The 19889-nt window shown below is 38.7% G+C and overlaps 1 protein-coding gene across 5 annotated transcripts in view; it reads right to left on the bottom strand.

Annotated features, from left to right (window-relative positions):
- tnnt2a (troponin T type 2a (cardiac)) overlaps positions 1 to 19889 on the bottom strand; it is a 37038-nt gene continuing 17149 nt past the window's right edge. For all 5 annotated transcript variants that reach the window (XM_079802969.1, XM_079802968.1, XM_079802967.1 and 2 more), the window contains 7 exons: positions 18410 to 18526; positions 18039 to 18116; positions 17821 to 17928; positions 17619 to 17728; positions 7274 to 7364; positions 6971 to 7011; positions 1 to 408 (listed from right to left, as the gene is read on the bottom strand). In XM_079802969.1, coding sequence (XP_079659095.1) covers positions 375 to 408; positions 6971 to 7011; positions 7274 to 7364; positions 17619 to 17728; positions 17821 to 17928; positions 18039 to 18116; positions 18410 to 18526 — 579 coding nt within the window. In that variant the 3' untranslated portion in view covers positions 1 to 374. The remainder of the gene's footprint in view (positions 409 to 6970; positions 7012 to 7273; positions 7365 to 17618; positions 17729 to 17820; positions 17929 to 18038; positions 18117 to 18409; positions 18527 to 19889) is intronic.

Raw genomic sequence — 19889 nt, 5'->3', positions numbered from 1 at the left:
TCAGAATCAGAAAGAGCTTTATTGCCAAGTGTGCTTGCACACACAAGGAATTTTTCTTGGTGCTGAAGCTTCCAGTGCACATATACAATACAAACACAACAAGAACATAGTAATACAAATTCTAAGAATAAAAATAATTTCTTTCTTTCTGAACCCAAACTTTTGAACATTGAAATACTATTGGTGCTTCATTTTCTGTTGCGAATTTGTTCTTGTTTTTTTTCCTCTTCTTTTTCTTTTTTGTGTTCAGTTGTACACACACACAATCTATAGTGTTTATTCAGTAAGGACTAATTAAAAGCAATGTTTTCCTGGACGTTCTCTTCATGGTTTCTGTGAGCTTGTGAGGAGTGGAGTGTCTTTCAGCACAGCGTTCACTTCCTAAGGCCTCTCTTAGTCCTCTTTGTCCTATTAGAAAGAATAATGGCCAAGAAAATAACAGCTGTTAGCTTACATCCCACACTCAACAAAAATTATTTGTTGAATTTACTTAAAAAAGCAGCATCAAGTGGTTCCATGCAATTTTTAAAAATAACAATTTAGTTATATGAACAAAAGAAAGTCAAGTAAAGCTGACAACATTTCTTTAAGTAAATACAAACCATTTGAATTTGTCACTGTTACATAATATTTATATGTGCAGTTCACCTAATGATGTTATGTTAAATTTATAATAGTTTATTATGTTAGGTGAACACATTTATTGATTTAATTTACCTTAACTACTTGCTCTACAAGAGTAAGTGGAAAACTATGAAATATAACAAAAATAACTTAGTTGAGAACAGGAAGTCCATCCAATAAATGTGTGTGTATGAGTGGCCACAGTCTAAACACAGGCACCACTCTTCTGCATATATAATGGTAACCACACAATTACAGAAACTCCTCTAAATGTCCAACATAACTGAACATTAAACACTAACATAAACTAACAGCAAAAGATAAAATAACACTTTAATCCCTAAATTTACTCTCCTAATGCAGTCCCTTGCCAAGCATGCTGGGAACTACAGATCCACTGCCCAGTTTGTTCATTTCAATCAGAAATGTTAAGTTGACCGAACAAACACTTATTAAGTAAATCTGACAAAACTAATTTTTAGTAGAAACAACTCAGTAAATTTAAGTAAATTTAGTTACATGAGTTTTTTTAAGTCATGTGAACAAGGATGATTTGAGTGCAACTAACAACATTGAAAGTTCATTTTTTTGAGTGCAGCTGTGAACCGTGTTTTGCTAACTTTTTTTTTTTTTCATGCGTAATAATATAATATACAGTTGCAAGAAAAAGTATGTGAACCGATTGCAGAATCTGTGAAAATGTGATTCATTTGAACAAAATTAGAGAGATCATGTTAACATAAAAAACAATGCATGTTATTTTTTATTTAGTGCTGTCCTGAATAAGATATTTTACATAAAATGATGCTCCAGAAGGAAACACGATGCATTACGAGTCGGGGGTGAAAACTTTTTGAATTTGAAGATCAAGGTAAATTGTACTTAATTTGTCTTCAGGGAAACATGTAAATATACCTGTTTTATTATTGTTATTTGAGGATCTATAGTACATCTATGCTAGTAGCTTCGTGCTGTTTGTTGACGCGAAAATGAGTGGACACTTAGTTCCTGTACAGCTGAAAAACAGAAATGCAGAAAGGGAAAATAAAACAAAAACACGCATTTCATCGGTACGGCATCCGTGAACAATTTGATGACGGAGAAAATCCTGCGTAGATGCTCAAGTTACTTATTTGGACAGGAAAGATAATGAATTATTGTGTTAACCGCAGTCTAAAACTGAGTAAAGAGTGCACCAATGTCTTAAATACTGTCAGATAACTACGTGTTGGAACATATGGAGCTTCTTTCTCTGCTGACTAATCATGCAGATGAGAGGTTACTACTGGACATGCACAGGTAAATGCCGACTTAGCAGAGCAGCAGATTGTAACTCAAAGCCTCCATGCCCTCGGGTGCTTTAGGTCTGACTCCCACAATCGTTCTCCGCATCAGAAGCAGCTCTGCCAGCTGACAGGACTGTCACTCTGACACGCATTCACAAAGTTTCTGTGTCTGTGTTCCATGCCCGGGGCAGGAGTGGATGAGTCAGAGTTTGAATGAGAAAGTCCTCCAGCGCGGTTCAAAAAAGAGAAGGAGCTACAAACCCTGAGAGAATGATGCAGGTATGTGCTAACAAAAACCATGGCAGAACCAGTTCATTGGACAACACCTTCTGAGTGCAAGGTTCATTAATCTTCATGCTAATTTGATGTTGCATAATAATGGGACTCAACTATTTTACATTTTGTTGGATTGGTGGCGAATTTGTTAACATTCATACATTTCATACGATCTGCTTGTGTTTACATGCACCCAAATAGGGGTGTTTCTAATTGGATTGATGGACTGAAAAGCCGTCATGTAAACATCTTAAAGGGTTAGTTCACCCAAAAATGAAAATTCTGTCATTAATTACTCACCCTCATGTCGTTGGACACCCGTAAGACCTCCGTTCATATTCGGAACACAAATGAAGATATTTTAGTTGAAAGCTGATGGCTGAGAAAGGCTTCACACAGGCCTCCATTGGCATTCAGTACATTGACACTTCCAAGATCCATGAAAGGCACTTAAAACGTCGTTACAAAGTCTATCTCACCACAGTGGCTCTACAATAATCATACAATGCGACGACAATAGTTTTTGTGCGCAAAAAAAAATCAAAATAACACCTTTATCCAACTTGTTCTCAACTTCCGTGTGTGCCTCCACGACGCATGCGCGAGAATATGACGTAGCGCCGGTGTTCGGGAATCGGTGAAATACACACTTAAGCCCCATTTTGAGCACTACGCCGAGACCTAAAGCACGATCAATGTAGAATCCAACAGCTTAGACACGCGCGTCTTCCTCTGCTCGTAAACAAATCGCTTCTGGGTCATATGTCCGAACGCCGGATCTGCGTCATATTCTCGCGCATGCGTCGTGGAGGCACACACGGAAGTCGAGAACAAGTTGGATAAAGGTGTTATTTTGATTTTTTTTTGCGCACAAAAACTATTGTCGTCGCATTGTATGATTATTGTAGAGCCACTGTGGTGAGATAGACTTTGTAACGACGTTTTAAGTGCCTTTCATGGATCTTGGAAGTGTCAATGTACTGAATGCCAATGGAGGCCTGTGTGAAGCCTTTCTCAGCCATCAGCTTTCAACTAAAATATCTTCATTTGTGTTCCGAATATGAACGGAGGTCTTACGGGTGTCCAACGACATGAGGGTGAGTAATTAATGACAGAATTTTCATTTTTGGGTGAACTAACCCTTTAATCAATCCGACTGAGCTCTATCCAAATGAAATGTCAATCAGGGGTTTTGTTTCCCAAAAGCATCTTTCGCCAACTATGGTCACAAGTTCCGTCGTTATCAACAAAGTTCAACGAGTCTGTGTTTCCCGAAACCATAGTTCAAACGAACATTCGCAAACAGCATCGCAAAGTTGTGTGAATGGAACGACAGCTCTCGAACTGTGGTTAGAAGCAGTTTCTTGTTTGCATGATGTGGATTTAAAGGGGGCACAACACACACAGTTTCTGCCAATCTCATGTTACTCTTGAGTGCCTATAGAGTAGTATTGCATCCTTCATATCTCTGAAGAGTCTTTAGTTTTATCATATTTATTAAAAGACAGAAACGCTGTACCGATTCTTTCCGAAAACAGCCAAACTTGTTTGGGCGTGCAGTGGGCAGAGCTAAAGAGTCACAAACACACACACACACACATACGCACAAAATATATCATGGCATTGTCTCTGGATAACTTTCTATTCTAGCCCGACAAGCCAGACCCACATCAAAATGTTGGGTCTGGGAACTCACCATTGGCAGGGCTCAATCCGAGGGGCGGGATAAACGGTTGTCTTTCAAATTCCCTCTGCACGCAGTAGGATAGCGCTACAACCAACCAGAGCAACGAAGAAGGTGAAGCGGAGCTAGTTGATAGATTAAACTTTCCCTGTATCCGGTCGGCAAAACTCCGAACACATCTTCCTTTCTTAAGAATGACTTCAGTGCCGTTCTTTCTTCTTTTCTCAAAGAAAAGCTTAACTCAAGTCTTCCAGAGTCGCGGCCAAAGCCAATTCGAAAGACCGCTGTTTGCCAGCTTTTTTGTTTACAAGTAGCATGCGTAACCGCTGCCGTCATTATGTTAAGCCCGCCCACCAACTCTATACACGATGTAATTGGCCTGACCAGAGTTTGGTTTTTCCATCCTGCAAGCCAACGGAGAGTTGCTAGACTACCCTGGCTGAAAATTAGATTTGCTGCCGCTAGGGTGCGTCAATATTTCTAGATTATTTCTATTCACTATTGTCCGTGTTTTTTGACATTATATGCACTTACGCGCCGATTGCCAACAAAACACAGACATTTGATTCAGTTTTTCACTCAACGGTTTCGACTCATGACCGGGAACAAACACACGCACTTGCAGAACTCAGTTGCTGCTCCGAGAGAAAAAAAAAATGCATCTTGCTCTCACTGTGGTTGATGTGTGCGCACTCATACGGGAGAAGTGCCCATACAAGGAAATCCACCCTTTATGAGGTCATACAGGGCCATACTCGAAGAAAAAAAACGTTCCGAAATGTATTCGAATCCTGAAGGAGTGTATTTGGCACAGAAATACTCCGTCATACGTCCAACTCATTGAAACTTTGGCCATGTTTAGCATGAGAATCCAACTCTTTAACAGTGTAAATAAGTCAGAATGCCTGAAATAGCATTAGACCCCCCTTTAATAAATCCTTATCTTGAGCAAAATAAGCAAGCTGACATTCAGTACAATCTATATCTTTTACTTCGATTAAATGTCTTTTAGTTTGTCAAGAGATTTAAAGCACCGTTTCTGAAGAGTGCGTATGTGCATAAGTACTCTAGTACGTAAACACAAGCCTATGATTGAATCTGGAAATAAAGCAAAATAACTGAGAAAAATTAGAATTATTCCTCAGATGCCATGTCTGTAATTTATAGCAAAAAATCTAGCATGAATTTGATCTCAAACGAATTCATTAAAATAAGTTATTACTCCATCATTAACCAACGTGGTTGAACGGCAAATTTGCGACAGTACGGTTTTGGGAAACAGTCACGACTAGTTGATTTCTTCGATGCATCGTACTATGGTAGTTAAGCAGCGAGTTACGCCATTGTGTGGGAAACGCACCCCAGATTGGAAGGGATGGCTTATGTGGCGTTCACACCGGATGCGAATGACGCAAATAAATTGCGCTATTCGCGCGAAGTTGGACGCGTGAACATTTTGAGTTTACTCACTTCATTCGCGCGTGAAATTTGCTTCATTCGAGTGTGACATTCACTACACAACAGACGCGAATTCGCGTAATGGGAGGGGCTTCTGCCAGCCGGCTCGTCTCGTTGTGAAATGGCTGACATGGGCTGTGTTTACACGTCTTTTTTGTTAAAATCTACTGTTAATGTGTGACAAAACGTAGTTTTAAGACTTTTTCAGGCGATAATGTAGTTGTTTAAAGCTCAAATCTGTGATTTATTTATAAAAAGAGTGCCTATTTGAACATTTTATCTGGCGTTTTCGGAGTTGTGAGCTCCAGTGGATCAGCGGCACTCCATGCTCATTAACCCCGGCGAGAGCAGCCTTTCCTCGGCCAGTCCTTCAGCCGTCTGCCACTGGCTCTGATGTCTCTGTGGTGTCTCGAGCTATAATTGGTCTTGTGTAGATCTAACGGCCGATCTTTGGTCTCATGGATCTATAATTTGTTCCCTGGCAAATCGTTTAGGCTGAGGGCACAGCGAAGTTTCATTACTTTTTTATTTAACTTTACGTTACCGTTGTAGCCGACTAGCAATGACTTTGAATGTTTGACTGAATTGTTTGCTTTATTTCATGTATAGCTTCTTATACCTTTTACTTATACTTTTGTATTATTGATCATACATCAACTTAAAAAAAGAGACTGGGTTGTGTTTCATGTCATTTAATGTTATCACAGTGATAATCATATGCACACACTTGTCTGAACCAGATATTAATATACAGATTTTCTCCTCATTGTTGTCACTACTAGAGCAAGCTCCTGATTGGTTAACGCGGCGCGAATATCCGCCAAAGTTCGCACAAATGACAAGTCAAACGCTCAATTTGCGGCGTGTCATTCGCGCGAATCGCGTCATTCGCGCTGCCTCATTTCGCGAATCGAGCCGCAGAATGTCTATTCGCGTCTTTGCATTGACTTAACATGTAAATCACTCGCGCGAATCGCGTCATTCGCGTCCGGTGTGAACGCACCATTAGAGTTTAGACCAAACCTTATCTGATCAACAAGTAAAAAATGCGCAGTGCAGTGATGTGTGCTTACATACGTTTTACTTATTACAAATGCGCTGAAGTTCTGTTTGGGAAGCTTATTTTATGGTTATAGAAAAAAAAAAAAAAAAAAATCAAGGCCCTGATAGACTTCAAGAAACATCATTTTGAAGAAAATCAAGCCAAAACGAATCATTTGCAGTTTGTTTTCGGAACTTTGAAACTTTCCACAAAAGCAGGTGAACACCTTCGTATTGCTCTGTGGGGATTATGAAATAGGTAGGCGTGGCTCTGAGGCTCCGCCTTCTCTGACGGGGACATTTTCTCCGGTTCAATGGCAACCGTATGGGAACGTTTGTGTTTGCTGTGCATGTAATGCACGTGTAAACTAATATGTAAATCAGTTTGCAATGTTAAGGGTTCATATAAACAGAACTTTGTGAATCTAAAATTGGACCGGATTCATTCCGACTGACGGAAATGAGTGCATATAAACATACATGATGACTGATTTAAGGGTGGACCTTCATGCTAACTTTCATACAAACCACATCGTATGAATTCACACAAATCACAATTTTTTTTTATGAGATCGGGTTAGACCAACACAGATGAACTCACGTTTTCTGGTGGTCACTGACTCTGTTCCTCAGGACATTGATCTGTCGAGAGATGCACAGTCAAAAACATCTCACTCAACACAGGATAATGAGATCATGGCATTATTTGTGCATTTGGATGCAACCAATAGGAAAATATTTGTTTAATAAAAGACATGCAGAGTTTTTTTTTCGTTGACTAGCATGCACTGGTGATTTTAACATTGAGGCTGGAAACAAGTTTTAAGAAAGTAAATAGGGTTGTTTCTGATTTCATTTTGTGACTGTGGGTCTAGTAAAACTCTTCAAAAAGTATTATGCTTACCTCGTATTTCTGTTTGTTAAACTGGTACTGTAACTCAAACTTCTCTGCTTCTAGTTCACGCACCCAGCTCCACAGTTCCTTTGCTTTCTCCCTGATGAAAAATAGAGAGAAAGTGTTGTTATTCTTATAATTAAATCTACTCTATTGCTATTTGTATTTGTATAGAATACAATTCCAGAAGTTAAGGAGTAGTAATAGACTCTGACTGGACTCTAGACATGGTGGAAGAATTTGTGTATTGTGATTATTATGATTAGAGTCACAGCAAAATTTCATCAAAATTTCAGTTGTTGGTACTCCATACCAATGGCAGTAAAATTTTGTAAACAATTTCAGTACCAGAGAAAAATAATTATAAAATCAATATTTATGTTTATTAGCTCTATAACTTCTTCTATGTTTTGTTTTAGATGTATTGAGGGTCATTTGCTTTGTGTGGATAAATTAATATATGCATTACATTCATTAAAATAATTTATACTACGGGGCCGTTGAATGCTTGAATCTAATTGGCTGATGAATGATCTGAGGTGTGCAATTATTTTCTGGGAAACGCAGAGTGAACGTAGTTCCAGGCAGCTCTCTTGACCGCATTACAGTTCCATATCACTTTGCATAGTTAACTGTAATAACGGAAATTACAGGACTAAAAAAACAACATGACAGACGATTAGAACGTTCAAAGTAGTACAAAGTGTAGCAACTTAAAGGCTACACATGACATTTTTTCACTAGCAAGGTAATAACAGCACTGTTTAGAGACGCACAGAGGTAGCCTAATTCACACAATTCTCTCTCTCTCTCTCTCTCTCTCTCTCTCTCTCAATTCAATTCAATTCGCTTTATTGGCATGACATACATGGGTACATATTGCCAAAGCATTTCACAAAGCAAAACAAATACATACATAAAACACATTCACATTTATATTTATATATACATATATTAATAATATTATTAATCTGGACGTGTTCACTCAGTACATCTTAATTTGTGGCATTTATAGATATGCTGTGCTATATAAGGGGAAGCAGGTCCTTCACCGAGTAAGATCTTTAGTTTTTCAGGATCATGGAGTGACTGGAACTCAGGGATAATGTGTTGGATTTGACTATAGAGTGAGTCTCTGAGGGGTGTGTATGTATCACAGTGGAGGAGGAAGTGTGCCTCCGTCTCCACTGCTCCTGATCTACACTCACTACAGATCCGCTCTTCTGGAGGCAGCTACGTCTTCTTATGACGCCCTCTCTCTATGGCCAGTGTGTGGTCACTCAGTCTGTACTTTGTTAATAATGCTCTGTGTGTTGTGTTCCTGACTGAGACAAGATAGTTAGCCAGACTGTACTCTCTGTTTAGACCCAGATAACATTGGAGACGGCTTTGCTCTTTGGTTTGATGTTTCCAATGCTGCATATATGTCTCTTTCTCATTTTTCATTATTTATTTGATTTTTGCATGTTTTACAGGAGCAGGGGTATACACTATATTCATCAGTTCTGACACCATTACACAAAGATGACTGTTCTGTGTTTGTAGGGCTTTAAAATCATTTTTCAGAACTTGAGTGTAGGTGGATCCAGAACTTCAAGGCTCTTTTTTTAATGGTTAGATTAAGGGGAAGTCGGCCTAGCTCCGCCCTGCATGCGTTGTTGGGTGTGTTTCTGTGGACGTGGAGGATGTTCCTACAGAACTCCACATGCAGACCTTCTACAGGGTGTTTGTCCCAGACCTTATGGCTGTAGTTAGTCGCTGGACCCCAGACCTCACTTCCATACAGTGCAATGGGCAGAATTACGCTATCAAAGATCTTTGTCCAGATTCTAATGAGGATGTTTATTTTAAATAATTTCATGCGTATGGCGTGCAGGGCTCTGCGGGCTTTTGCAAGTAATGTTTTAATTGCTAATTTAAAATTTCCAGTGGGTGTTAAAACCAGACCAAGATAATTATAATGTAAAGTGTGTTGAATTGTGGTGTTGTTTACTGTAAATATATGTTTATGTTCCAGATTTCTGGGTTTCTTCTGGAATATCATGACCTTGGATTTTTGGAAGTTGACTTCTAAGGACCAGTCCTGGCAGTATTTAGTTAAGATGTCTAGATTGTTCTGGAGACCTTCTGGTGTTTTAGACAGAATTAGTAAGTCGTCTGCATACAGTAAATATTTGACTTGTGTGTCGAACAGTTGTAGTCCTGGACTCTCTGATTGGTCCAGTCGATCTGCCAGTTCATTAATGTAAATGTTAAATAGAGTCGGGCTGAGGCAGCAGCCCTGTCAGACCCCTCTCTGTTGGGAAAAATATTCTGTTCTTCGTTGACCAATTTTTACTGCACATTTATTTTTGTTATACATGTTTTTAATCAAGTCATATGTTTTTCCCCCAATACCACTTTGAATGATTTTATAAAACAATCCTGTATGCCAAATGGAATCAAAAGCCTTCCTGAAATCGACGAAACAAGCAAATATTTTTCCGTCTTTCTTTTGGTGTACGTGTTGGTTTATTAATGTGTGTAGTGTGTGAATATGATCAGTGGTTCGATGTTTGGGGAGAAAACCAATTTGAGATTTGCTGATGACATTGTGCTGCTTTAAGAAAGATGAAATCCGAGAGTTGACTATAGAACAAAATACTTTTCCCAAACAGCTGGTTACACAGATTCCTCTGTAGTTATTAGGATCTGTTTTATCTCCACTTTTAAAGATGGGAGAGATGAGCCCTGTATTCCAGACCTCTGGAAAAACACCTGAAGTCAGAATCAAGTTGAACAGTTTGAGCAAAGCGTTCTGAAGTTCAGGAGAGCTGTTTTTAAGCATCTCTCTCTCTCTCTCTCTCTCTCTCTCTCCCTCTCCCTCGAGCGGAGTGCATGCTGGAAGCTCGTCTTGAGTTACTTGTTTTTTTTGTTTGTTTTTTTTTTTTGCTATCTTTTGTTTTACTTTTACTGATTTTGCTTTTTTTTTTTTTTGAGGGGGTGGGTGAGCGTGAGCGTGGGGCATGGCGACTCTAGGAGCGCATGCTTTGAGCTCACTCACGCGTCGCCATGGAGTCAAAGTGGCGTCTGCAGTTAATGTAGAAAGTTGTTGTTTGGCTGTAGGAGAAGTTGTGGGGTATCTTGTCTGCCTCAAGAATGAGTGGTGCTATTGTCATTTTTTTAAGCTCAATTGAAAAAGCAAATGAGATTGTTCAGAAAGGAATTGTTATTGATGAAGTGTTCACCGCAGTCTTACTACTTTCACTACCGTCTAGTCTGTTTTAACGCAAGCGCTGTCTCGCTATGGGAAATTGGTCTCCTCGATTAAGAAAATCCCAATTGGCCGTGTTTCTCCTCTACTAAAACATATTGTTTCATTTAGACGTTCAGTCTTCATGATTACAAACAACAACGCTGACTTGGACTTAGCGCTGAATTTCCGTGTTGATGATTTTGACTACGTGGTATTTGTCACAACGGAGTGACGGACAAAATTAAGTGCTTTGGCTGCGGAAAAGTTGGACATTTGGTCCGGGCATGCCCTAGCAAACTGGAGGCGGAAAACCGTCCAGCTGACGCGGATGGCGCAGCTGACGGCCCGGTACAGCTGGCTGTGGAGCACAGTGATGAGGCTGGTGAAGCCTCAGTCGGAGAGGACCAGACAGCGGTCCAGGAAAAAACACACAGTGAAGTTCAAAGCGCCGAACCTGCTGAGGATGTTGTTTTAGTGGAGGAGGAAATCGAGATTACTAACAAAAGTGAAAACGAGGATGACAGTGAGTCAAGCGGTAAAAATGATGTAGATGTAAACACAGAGGCAAATCGAGAGATGGCTTTTGGGCCTAATGAAAGTGGTTTAGAGCAGAATACTTTTAAAATGCCACTGAAAAGGAAAACGTCTGATAAAGTGATGGTTACAGACAGCCTAAGAAATTTGAGTTTGAAGATACAGCAGATCAGATTTATTCTGAAAGCGATAGCGAACTCTCTGATACAAGTGTAGTTTTGTCACAAAGTGATATTTCTAGGCGTGATTATGACATAGAGGAAATTAAAATGTTCCTAAAAATTACAAAGAACAAAAGAGGAGTCGTGGTCGGTGAATATTTTCCAGACATTGAGCAGTTTGTAGAGAAAAGTAAGGCTTTCATGGCTGAAGGCTGTTTCTCTAATAAAGAGGTGTATTAAAGAAAATAGTACAGAAACTTAATCTGGATTTGAATGAGAGTAGTGAAAGATCTTAATTTTATGATGATGGGTTGTACTCAGTTTTTATTTTTGTTTTTATTTTTGTTTATTTTTATGACTGATGTAGCCTATGTTTCGCTACTTTGAATGTGAATGGAGCGAGAGATGCTAAGAAAAGGGCAGAAATATTTGAAATAGTGAGGCAGAAAAGATTAGATGCCATTTTTGTTCAAGAAACGCATAGTGATTTGAAAAATGCTTCTGATTGGATGCAAGAGTGGGAAGGCCTTTCTGTTCTTAGCCATAATACTTCACTTAGTGGTGGTGTGGGTATTTTGTTTTCCAAAAGTTTCTGTCCAATCTCATATCAGGTTGATGAGATTGTGAAGGGCAGACTTTTAAAATTAAGAGCAGTTTTTGAGGATTATGTCTTTAATTTCATTTGTATTTATGCTCCTACTTCAGCTATTGAAAGAATTGTTTTTCTGGAAACATTGAATTCCACATTACAAAAATGTTGGTTTTAGTTTCGTTCTTTTTGAATCAGATTAAACCACAAAGTGCTTACTGGCATTTTAATACAAATCTGTTGTGCAATAAGGATTTTAAAGATGTTTTTAGTTTTTTTTTGGAAAGATTTTAAAAACTGTAAAGCTACGTTTCAAAATATACAGCAATGGTGGGATTTTGGCAAAATCCAGATAAAACAATTATGTCAGCAGTACACTCAAAACGTCACCAGTGAACTTAATAAATCGATGGAATTTTTGGAGGCTGAGATTTTTAATTTACAGAATTTAGCAGACACCACAAATAAGCAAAATGGTACAGAACTGATTTCTAATTAAAAAACACAGCTTGAAGAATATTTAAATTTAAAAACAAAAGGAGCTCTGGTTCGCTCTCGGTTTTTAAATATGGAGCACATGGATGCACCATCCAAATATTTTTTTCAATTTAGAAAAGAAAAATGGACAGAAGCGGTTTTTACATGCTTACGCTCTGAGAAAGGTACGATATTATCTTGTCATAAAGATATACGAGCTAGAGCTTGTGCTTTTTATTCAGACTTGTATAAGACTGAATTGGACTCAGAATGTGACTCTCAAAGTGTATTTTTAAAAGACCTCCCGCAAATGCCAAAGAGCACCAACACCGAAATTGAAGTTGGAAGAACTACATACAGCCCTCCAAGATATGGATATCGGAAGAGTGCCGGGCATTGATGGCCTTCCGATAGAATTTTTTAAGTTTTTTTGGTCTGAAATAGGAGATGATCTCTTGGAGGTAATTAATGAAAGTTTAAGTTCAGGCTGTCTACCTGTTAGTAGCCGAAGGGCGATTATTACTCTTCTCCCCAAAAAAGGAGACCTGCTGGAGATAAAAAATTGGCGCCCGGTTTCACTCTTGTGCTCCGACTATAAGTTCCTATCAAAAGCTTTAGCTAATAGGTTGACTAAAGTATTAAATCTGTATATGCTGCCACTCAGCCAAATAATGAAAAATAACAAAATGGCTTACCACAGCTATGCTGACGACACCCAGATCTACTTAGCCCTATCACCTAATGACTACAGCCCCATTGACTCTCTATGTAAATGCATTGATGAAGTTAACAGTTGGATGTGCCAAAACTTTCTTCAGTTAAACAAAGACAAAACTGAAATTACTACATTTGGAAACAAAGATGAAATTCTCAAGGTGAATGCATATCTTGAGGCTAAAGGCCTGAAATCAAAAAATCAAGTCAGGAATCTTGGTGTGATTTTGGAGTCAGACCTGAGTTTCAATAGTCATGTCAAAGCAATAACTAAATCAGCTTACTATCATTTCAAAAATATATCAAGAATTAGATGCTTTGTTTCCAGGCAAGACTTAGAGAAACTCGTTCATGCTTTTATCACCAGCAGGGTGGACTATTGTAATGGTCTCCTCACCGGCCTTCCCAAAAAGACCATTAGACAGCTGCAGCTCATACAGAACGCTGCTGCCAGGATCCTGAGCAGAACCAGAAAATATGACCATATCACACCAGTCCTCAGATCTTTACACTGGCTTCCAGTTACATTTAGGATCGATTTTAAAGTGCTATTACTTGTATATAAATCACTCAATGACCTAGGACCTCAATACATTGCAGATATGCTGATTAAATACAAACCCAACAGATCACTCAGATCATCAGGATCAAGTCAGTTAGAAATACCAAGGGTTCACTCAAAGCAAGGAGAGTCTGCTTTTAGCTATTATGCCAGCCGTAGCTGGAACCAGCTTCCTGAACAGATCAGATGTGCTCCAACAGTAGCCACTTTCAAATCCAGACTCAAAACACATCTGTTCAGCTGTGCATTTACTGAATGAGCACTGTGCCACTGTACGTGCTTTGTCCGAACTGCTTGCATTTAAATTTATATGCTTAAATTTAACCCTGTTTTTATTTTTATTTTTAATTATACTCTTTATTTTTATCTTTCAATATTTTCTTTATTTTTTATTTCTTTTAATCCCTATTATAACTGTAATATTTTTATTTCATTTCTGTGTAAAGCACTTTGAATTGCCACTGTGTATGAAATGTGCTATACAAATAAACTTGCCTTGCCTTGCCTTGCCTAAAGTCATAGATCAGGTGGTGCATTCTGACCAGACATATTGTGTTCCAGAGAGATCCATCTTTGACAATTTCACACTTATTAGAGACATTTTTGAAGTCTCCAAGTTACTGAACATAAATGTTGGACTCATTTCATTGGATCAAGAGAAAGCATTTGACCGAGTTGAACATTCTTACTTGTGGAAAACTTTGGAGGCTTTTGGGATATCCCAAGACTTTATTAAAAAAGTGAAGGTTCTATATGGTGACGTTGAGAGTAGATAAACGGTGGCTTATGTTCTCCTTTCAAGGTTTGCAGGGGTGTCAGACAGGGTTGTTCCCTGTCTGGTATGTTGTATACCCTAGCCATAGAACCCCTGTTGCAAAAATTGAGGGATAATATCTGTGGGTTGAATTTACATGCTTGTAATACCAATATTTCAGTATCTGTCTATGCTGACGATGTTGTGATGTTAGTCAAAGGGCAAAATGATGTTAATGTTTTAATGAAAATTTTAAGTGATTTTAAAGTTGTATCTTCTGCGAAAGTGAACTGGAGTAAGAGCGAAGCCATTTTAATTGGACATTGGGTAAAAAGTATACCAAAACTTCCTGATGGTTTAAAATGGGGGACAGAAGGTTTTAAATATTTAGGAGTGTTTTTAGGAGATGAAATATACAGCCAGAAAAATTGGGAAGGGATTGAGGAAAAAATTAAAAATAAACTTGATAAATGGAGATGGTTAACGCCAAAGTTATCATTTAAAGGGAAGTCTCTTATTGAGAATAATTTAGTGGCATCTTGTCTCTGACATAGGCTGGTGGTCTTAGACCCCCCAGTTAAAGTGGTGGATAAAATTCAAGAGATTTTAGTTAATTTTTTTTGGTACAAATTACATTGGGTCCCTCAAAGTGTTTTGTTTTTACCTAAAGAAGAGGGTGGTCATGGACTGATACATTTGAAGAGCAGGATTGCTGCTTTTCGATTACAATTTGTACAACGTTTTTTATATGGTTCTGCAGCGAAAGGATGGTGGGCTGTTGCATGCTCAATTTTTAATGAAGTTGAAAGACTGAGACTGGATAAAGCTTTGTTTTTCATGGATCCCAGCAAATTAAGACTGAATGGACTACCTATTTTTTACCGCAACCTTTTCAAGGTTTTGAGTCTCTTTGATTTTCAGAGAGATGAATTGTCGTCATCTCTGTATTGGCTCTTGGAGGAGCCTCTAATCAACGGAGCACGTTTTGATTTAACGATTGACTGTTCTTCTTTTCATGGACTTGGGGAGATTTTGCGGAAGTCACACATGATAACATTTGGACATCTCATTCAAAAAGCTGGAGTGGATTGTCTAAAAAGGCAGGGGATTTGCAATGGAAGTTGATTCATTGTGCAATTGCGGTTAATGCTTTTATCTCTGTTCTTAATCCTGATGTAACTGAAAAATGTCCTTTTTGTCTGCATAGGGAGACCATTTTTCATGCTTTCATGAACTGTGAAAGACTGCGACCTTTATTTATTCTTCTGGAAAATGATTTTCTTTCTTTTAGTGAATGTTTTTTTATGTCAGTTTTTATTTTTGGTTTTAAGTTCGCCAGAAGCAGAAAGCACACCTGTCAACTTCTAAATTTTGTCTTAGGTCAGGCAAAACTGGCTATTTATTTAAGTAGAAAAAACAGAGTTGAAAGAACGTCGGGGGATGATGTGGTGTTTTTGTTTTTTAATCTGGTTAAGTCACGTGTTCTGATTGATTTCTGTTTTTATAAGTCTACAAAAGATCTTTTAACTGTTGAAATAATTTGGTGCTATAATAATGTTTTGTTCTGTGGTTGAAGAGGAGTTGTTTTTTACAAACATGGTTTAATTAATTTGTTTTGTTTTGCTGTTGTGTAGTGATTGTTACCTGCACTTGTGCACTTTTGTCATGTGGTAAAGTAAAAGTTATGTGAGTCACCGTAAATTAAAGGCATTTAAAATCTCAGAGGTAGCCTAATTCACACAAGCTCGCTCGCGCTCTCTCTCACTCTCACTCACTCACTCACTCAAAGCTCAAGCCTCCGTTAGCAGCTTTAAAAGGACTAGCAAAAGAGCCGTTGGATGAGACGCGGAAGAAATAGTCCTACTCACATTAACGATCTAAGTACAAAAACCAGACAAATCCCTTTAAATATATCATCGGAACGATGTCTTGAGGTGTGCTAACCGTAGTATAAGCGGAATAATTGACTCTGGGCCGTTTAATTATTAGAAAAAGTCTGCACACCCTCCACTTCGCGACGTGACCGCATCACCACCTCGGTTGTGCATTATTTTTCTAATAATTCAACAGCCCGTTGTCAATTATTCCTTACCCATATTACTATGGTGAATGCCGGTTGCTTCACGACCAATTTCAAAGTTCTGTGCGACTGCCGCTAGGGGGCGAAATGCGACAATCGTATGCAAATGTTATGTGCAGCGGAAAGGCGGCTTTTCAATCTCTAAAGCGCAAGCTCACTGAATTCTGCACTCTTGCAAAAACTCCTGCTATAATAAAAAAGAGCTGTCTTAAAAGTGCAGTGTGTGATTTTTAGCGGCATCTATTGGTGAGGTTGTTAATTGCACCCCCCACCGCTTACCCCCCCTTTTTGGAGAACACAGAGAAGCTACGGTGGCCAACACAGGACAAAGATGACGGCGTCTGTGTGCTCTGTAGAGAAGTTTGTCCATTTAAGGCTACTGTAGAAACATGGCGGCACAAAATGGTGATTTCACTGTAAGGGAACCTGTGGTGTATGGAGATAGAAATGGCTCATTCTAAGGTAATAAAAACATAACGGTTCATTATGTAAGGTCTTTATACACCACTGAAAACATAGTTATGTATATTATATTGCATTTCTGTCAATAGATCCTCATAGATACTACACACTGCACCTTTAAAGGTGAATTTTAGCAGCATCTAGTGGTGAAGTTGTGAATTGCAATCAACTTCCGCTCACCCCTCCCTTTCGAAGCACATAGAGAATCTCGAATGTCGTTGTCGGAGAGAGAGCAGAGAGTAGAGAGAAGTTTGTCCATTTAGGGCTACTGTAGAAACATGACGGCGCAAAATGGCGATTTCACTGTACGGAAATGTATGTTATATGGTTGGGGGAAGCTATTACACATTTTCTGATCAAAACACAGGAGAAGACAATGCAGAAACAAACAATAGCATATGTAAGCAGATAAGTAAAATAACAAGATCATCAACATTAAACAGCATATAAATTCAAGCTGCCTAATGTTCCTGAATGAAATATCGACCCAGGACGAGCATTAGGACAGTGAAGCTTTGGGGGTGTTGATGGACTCGATCTACTCCATCTATGTTTGATCATCACTCTGAATCTGATCCAGATGTAGTCTTTGACAAAAAACAGATTTCCTCAGCATTTAGCTCAAAATGTAGATTTTTTTTAAAGCAGAGGGTCTTTTCTTTCTTTTGATATATTGCAGCTATTTCAGATATTCATACAACAAAATATTCTGGGGTGGAGTACCTTTAACTGTGGAACAATTGCATGACCTGCTCCTGTAGTTAATTGTAGAATGACTTTTCAAACCTGAGAATGGAATCGTTGGCACTGTTAATGTCCAAAGGTTTGCGCCGATCACTTAGAATCTTCTTCTTCTTCTCTCTCTCAGTCTGTTTCTTTCCACTCCGTCTCTCTATCTGCAAAACATTTGTTTTTTATATATATATATATATTATATATTATCTCTGTGAGATATATGAGACATTTTTAATTAAGTCTCAACTCTGACCTTCTGCATGTAACCACCAAAGTGCAGACTGGTGAGCGTCTTCTTCTTCTTGGCATCGTCCTCTGCTCTCTTTTTGGCTTCCTCTTCTTCCTTGCGAGCTCTTTCTTCCTGAACATTTGAAAACGGGAAAGGATTTGCAAAGCTAATAGCAGTTTGCCTCCATCAGTGTGAGGAAACAGGAAATGTCAACGTCCCATTGCATTTGTTTTTCTACTGACCTCCACACGCTTCTGTCTTTCCTTCTCGCGTTCGCTGCGGATCCTATGCTGCTCTGCTCGCTCGGAACGCCGTTTTTCCTGCAGGATCAGTCACATTACAACTTTGACAAAATCGCTCAACAAGAGCTAATGGTGGCGTTATTCTTGGAAATGACAGAGCTGATTGATTTGACACTTGTCTGTTGAGTCTCATTCAGGCTCATTCAGGCTTGAACTGTTCCTTAATGGACATGTTTTCACACATTTTTGGTGGGAGCTCAATGGGTGCATTCTTGTCACGTTTTTGTATTTTGTAAGTAATTATTTTGTAATTAGAAGCTTTACATAATAATGGACAGCTGCCATGTAATGGGAAAGCATTGCTCACTCACAATCCTGTCTGTTAGGCTGATGAGTTCCTCCTCCTCCTTCTTACGGCTTACAAAGTGAGCCTCGATCAGCGTCTGGAGCTCATTCAGGTCCTTCTCCATACGCTTACGATGGATATCCTGAGGGGAGGGAGACAAATTGACCTTTGAGATCGTATCTGTGACAGTTTGCCTGACAACATGTGCAAGTTAAGATTTGCTGGTTTCTACAAATATTCAAATGAATGTCTAAGTTTGGCATCATGAAATATTAAAAAAATGTATGATTTGAAATAATATGCAAAACTGCCTCAGAAAATGACCCTAAAAATCTCCCGGATATTAAAACAAAATAGTATTACTGTAATATTACAGTAAAAACTATATTAATGCAGTAAACAGTAAACTGTTATTTTAAAATTTAAAAAAAGTTTTTACTGTAGTTTCTTTGAAAAACATAAAATCTTACCAAACCCCAACTTTTTAAGTTTCAGTAATGTACAGGTGCTGGTCATATAATTAGAATATCATCAAAAAGTTGATTTATTTCACTAATTCCAATCAAAAAGTGAAACTTGTATAGTATATTCATTCATTACACACAGACTGATATATTTCAAATGTTTATTTCTTTTAATTTTGATGATTATTACTGACAACTGAGGAAAATCCCAAATTCAGTATCTCAGCAGCTGGAGTCAGTACTTCAAGAACCACTACGCACAGACGTATGCAAGACAGTGTTTCCCCTACAATGTATTCAGCGCCGCTGCTGGATTTTCAGCGCCGCTGCAAAATCTTCACATGATCAGTAATATCACGACATTCACTTACACACTGTAAAAGAGAGAGAGAGATTGACGATTGCCAGAGAACTAAACAAAAATGTAGTCTGCTTACACTTTAGGGCTGTGATATTAATCTTATTTCGCTTTATTTTTATTTCACCCAAGGATTATGAAAAGAAGATATGAGGTAAAACTATTATAAACTATACCCGCGTTCCGTCTAGCGCAACTTCCTTCCCTTCACAGCCCGCGCTGTCATTTCTCCCCAAACATGCATTAAACGTCAGATCCAGCACAATCCGTGATTGGTGTCAAATGCTCTCTCCACTATGGCTAAATTGCAGGACGTGTTTGATAAAATTAAAAGCACAATGATCCGCGCAATAGACGCCGTTTCCAAGTTCAAGGCGGGGGTATGTGTGTGTGTGTGTGTGTGTGTATGTGTGCGCGCGCGCACGCTGCGAAACGGACCGACTTGCGCGACTAAAGTTAACCATCAAATACACAACAAATAGCCTATATCTCAAAATGACCGGCATGGAGAGTATTCACTTAAACACAAATTTATCTTAAATGGCCGCAAATAGTTGGGAGAAATCAATAGGAGAATGATATGATTAGATCTCCATTTTGGTCTTAAAGGGGCAGCATCTAATAAACCTGCTGACGATTGAGCCATTAATGTGAATCAAACAACAAAAGGCAAAGAGAAAATT

This window comes from Gobio gobio, assembly GCF_949357685.1.
Source record: "Gobio gobio genome assembly, chromosome: 21".
NCBI classification, from domain to species: Eukaryota; Metazoa; Chordata; class Actinopteri; order Cypriniformes; family Gobionidae; genus Gobio; species Gobio gobio.
Note: the sequence above shows the minus strand (reverse complement) of the source record. Positions and strands in the feature narration are given on the sequence as shown.